The sequence below is a fragment of the Oncorhynchus mykiss genome, chromosome 11, assembly GCF_057628025.1.
Source record: "Oncorhynchus mykiss isolate SJ-2025 chromosome 11, ASM5762802v1, whole genome shotgun sequence".
Classification (NCBI taxonomy): Eukaryota; Metazoa; Chordata; class Actinopteri; order Salmoniformes; family Salmonidae; genus Oncorhynchus; species Oncorhynchus mykiss.
This window is the reverse complement of record NC_143032.1, coordinates 19850678-19853608: the sequence shown is the minus strand read 5'-3', so window position 1 is coordinate 19853608 and position 2931 is coordinate 19850678. Positions and strand designations below refer to the sequence as shown.

The 2931-nt window shown below is 41.4% G+C and overlaps 1 protein-coding gene and 1 non-coding gene across 3 annotated transcripts; one reads left to right on the top strand and one right to left on the bottom strand.

Annotated features, from left to right (window-relative positions):
• Positions 1-271: 271 nt before the first annotated feature.
• On the bottom strand, positions 272-343 carry trnac-gca (transfer RNA cysteine (anticodon GCA)). The gene has a single exon. It is a non-coding gene; the product is annotated as a tRNA-Cys (tRNA).
• A 153-nt stretch (positions 344-496) lies between these two features.
• On the top strand, positions 497-2648 carry LOC110535446 (proteasome maturation protein). Of its 2 annotated transcripts, none has more exons than XM_021620439.3 (6): positions 497-608; positions 1486-1586; positions 1701-1761; positions 1918-2019; positions 2147-2240; positions 2413-2648. In XM_021620439.3, the coding sequence occupies exons 1-6, from the start codon at positions 606-608 to the stop codon at positions 2478-2480; spliced, it is 429 nt and encodes a 142-aa protein (XP_021476114.3). In that variant the 5' UTR covers positions 497-605; the 3' UTR covers positions 2481-2648. The 2 variants fall into 2 exon arrangements, with proteins under 2 accessions (XP_021476114.3, XP_090045814.1); XM_090189688.1 differs by having other exon boundaries at positions 572-1239.
• Positions 2649-2931: the final 283 nt, after the last annotated feature.

Genomic DNA, 2931 nt, shown 5'->3' with positions numbered 1-2931 from the left:
TTTTCTACACCACCATTTAACAAATTGTAATAAGTCCAAGGACAACAGATGTAGGTAAACCAGACACAATGTGCGTCGAAATGTTAAACCTATGAACATCTTCCTAATATTGAGTTGCCTCAATTCGTTGAGACAGCTGCAATGCAGTGTACCCAAAGCAACAATGTTTTTTCACATTTCTGCAGGTATATTCATGACTGGAGGAATGTAATTCCTCTGAGTCTTGCAAAATATGTTCAAATTATCACTCAAAGAAGGACACACAAAAATGAGGGGGCACCCGGATTTGAACCGGGGACCTCTTGATCTGCAGTCAAATGCTCTACCACTGAGCTATACCCCCAACCTACAATGTTTGAAACTGAATTCATATATAAAGACAAATCTACCTAACTGTATATACAGTATTATAAACCATATACTAATATATGTAAATAACAATGCAACAATAGTTTAGACAACGGTAAACGTACTTTCCTTTTTTATTTCCTTCTACTAGCCTGGTTGCATTTCTTTCATCTGATTCGGATGTGTCGTAAAACTAACGCAACCCCAACCGGAAGTTTTTTTTAACTGAAAGTGAAAACAGCCTCATCAGAGCGACAATGGTAGCTATCATATTAGCAACATTTGTTGTTTAATTAATACAGTAAATGTGTAAAGTTGATGTTTGTGCGAGTTAACTATATTGTTTATATGAAATACCAATGAATCGTGGGGTTCTGGACCTTTATTACTAGCTGTATTTGTAGAGACGTTTTGATTTCGAGTAACTTAGTCACTCGTGCCAGTGAGCGAGGAGCTAGCTAACGCTAACTAGCAGCGATGAGGGAGCCAACGTTAGCTAGATATCTCTGTTTGGTTAATGTATCTAATTTACGCGAAAAACAAATCAGAAGCCGAAAGCCTCAACAGAAGCTGGAGAAGCAAGCAGAGCGAGACGGGCGGAAAGGACGGGACAGGCAGAGCAGTGGCTGTATGCTAACAGGATAGGCCATAATTCCAATATTCTTTGCTGATAGCGATGGTGTTTCCATAAGTGGGTGAATGTCTAATTTAGAATGTATGGTAACGCCTCAACTCTTCACTACCTCTTCCAATTTAAATGATTTCGAGAAAAAAAGTGAATAATGACAATGTGTATTATTGTATGACTACTACAGCGCCAGCGAAAACACACAGACTTTCTAATTGAGTGAGGCATCAAAGCAGACAACCCACCTGCCAAGCTTCGTTTGGGTAATTTTTATGAAAAACAATGCATTCTAAAATAAATCACGATCACCTTTGGTGAGGTTAGACCATTAGCTAGCTAACGTTAGCTACATAGCAACGCGCCAATTATCATCCGGCCTGTCTTTTGTTTCGTGACAACTAACAATGTAGCAATTCGCTGACGTTAACTTGGTTGTTTGGGTTGCAGTAAAGTGTTACTATGCCTCTGTTATAATTCTAATCGAGTTGTGTTCTGTTGTTCGTCACCAGAATACCCGTGGACTCAGATCACAGCTGAAGGACAGTGTACCGGTGACGGGCATGGGTCCACAGGTTGGGGCTTATGGCGTTCAGGACACACTCAGGAGCGGGTGAGAGTACTGTCTCTGTGTTGGACACTCATTTAACTCAAAGTATGTAACTAGCTAAACTATCAGTTTTTGATATAACTGCCGTTTTCTCCTCTCCCTCTGTTTTTCTCTCAGATTTAGCAGTGTGAAAAATGAGCTGCTTCCCAGCCATGCGTTGGAGCTTTCAGAAAAGAATGTGAGTGACCAACACATTTGACACACAAGGTCCTGTTTTACTGAGCTACAGTCTATGCATATTTTCTGGGAGTTAATACAAGTCTTCAGGCATTTATCTCCTAACCATCTCTGCTACTTTAGCTCCAGCATTGAGTGTTTTCTCCTCTCTCTGCAGTTTCAGCTGAACCAGGACAAGATGAACTTCTCTAACCTCAGAAACATCCAGGGCCTCCACGCTCCCCTCAAACTACAGATGGAATACAGGGCAGCCAGACAGGTATACACACACTATCTCACACACAATAGCATATCTCTGATCTTCATTGAAAACAAGGAACAGTGTCTGAGCAATTGCAATAAATAACTTTCCAACATATACCTTCCCTCTTTCCTCCCCATCTCAGATCCAGCGCCTGCCATTCCTGCAGAGCTCACACCTGGCTCTGGACACTCTCAAAGGGAACGATGAGAGCATCAGCTTTGAGGACATCCTCAACGGTAAGACACACTAACAATAGGTTTTCTACAAAGGAGGAGAGCAGAAAAATTATCAGGAACTAAAGCCAACAGGGAACACAGTTGAAGTGAAGCTGATGAGAACTCACGTCTATGTTGTTTTTCTGATGTGAACAACCATGTTCACCACCATTTTGTGTCCATCTCCTTGCAGATCCAGCCCAGAGTGAGATGATGGGTGAGCCCCACGTCATGGTGGAGTACAAGCTGGGCATGATGTAAGAGCCGTCCGACCCCAGGACGTTTGTGTTTACCCGCTGTTAACTAGTTACCGTGTGACAATGCATCTGCTTTAGAGATGGTCACTTACTTCCTCATGTGAGACCGCACTCAAAACTTTTGTATCATTGGATTCTTTTGTTTCTAATAAATCCTGTAACTCAACCATGATATTGATTTATTGCTGGTGTGGTAATGTTTTTGTTGTACTTAATTTCTAGAAATACACACCGAAGCACACGATGCATCAAAGTTTTTTTATTGTTCATACAAAGGCAAGATTTGTTGCAATGAGCTATGGTTAGTGGTCCTTATTTGGTACATTGATTGTGTGTATGTTTAACTCTCTAATGATTTATCTTATCCATCATGACCACACACATCTGTTCGTCAGATGCCCCTGACAATAAGTACTCCCCCTTGTGATCAAAACAACACTGCACAGCGCCCTCGT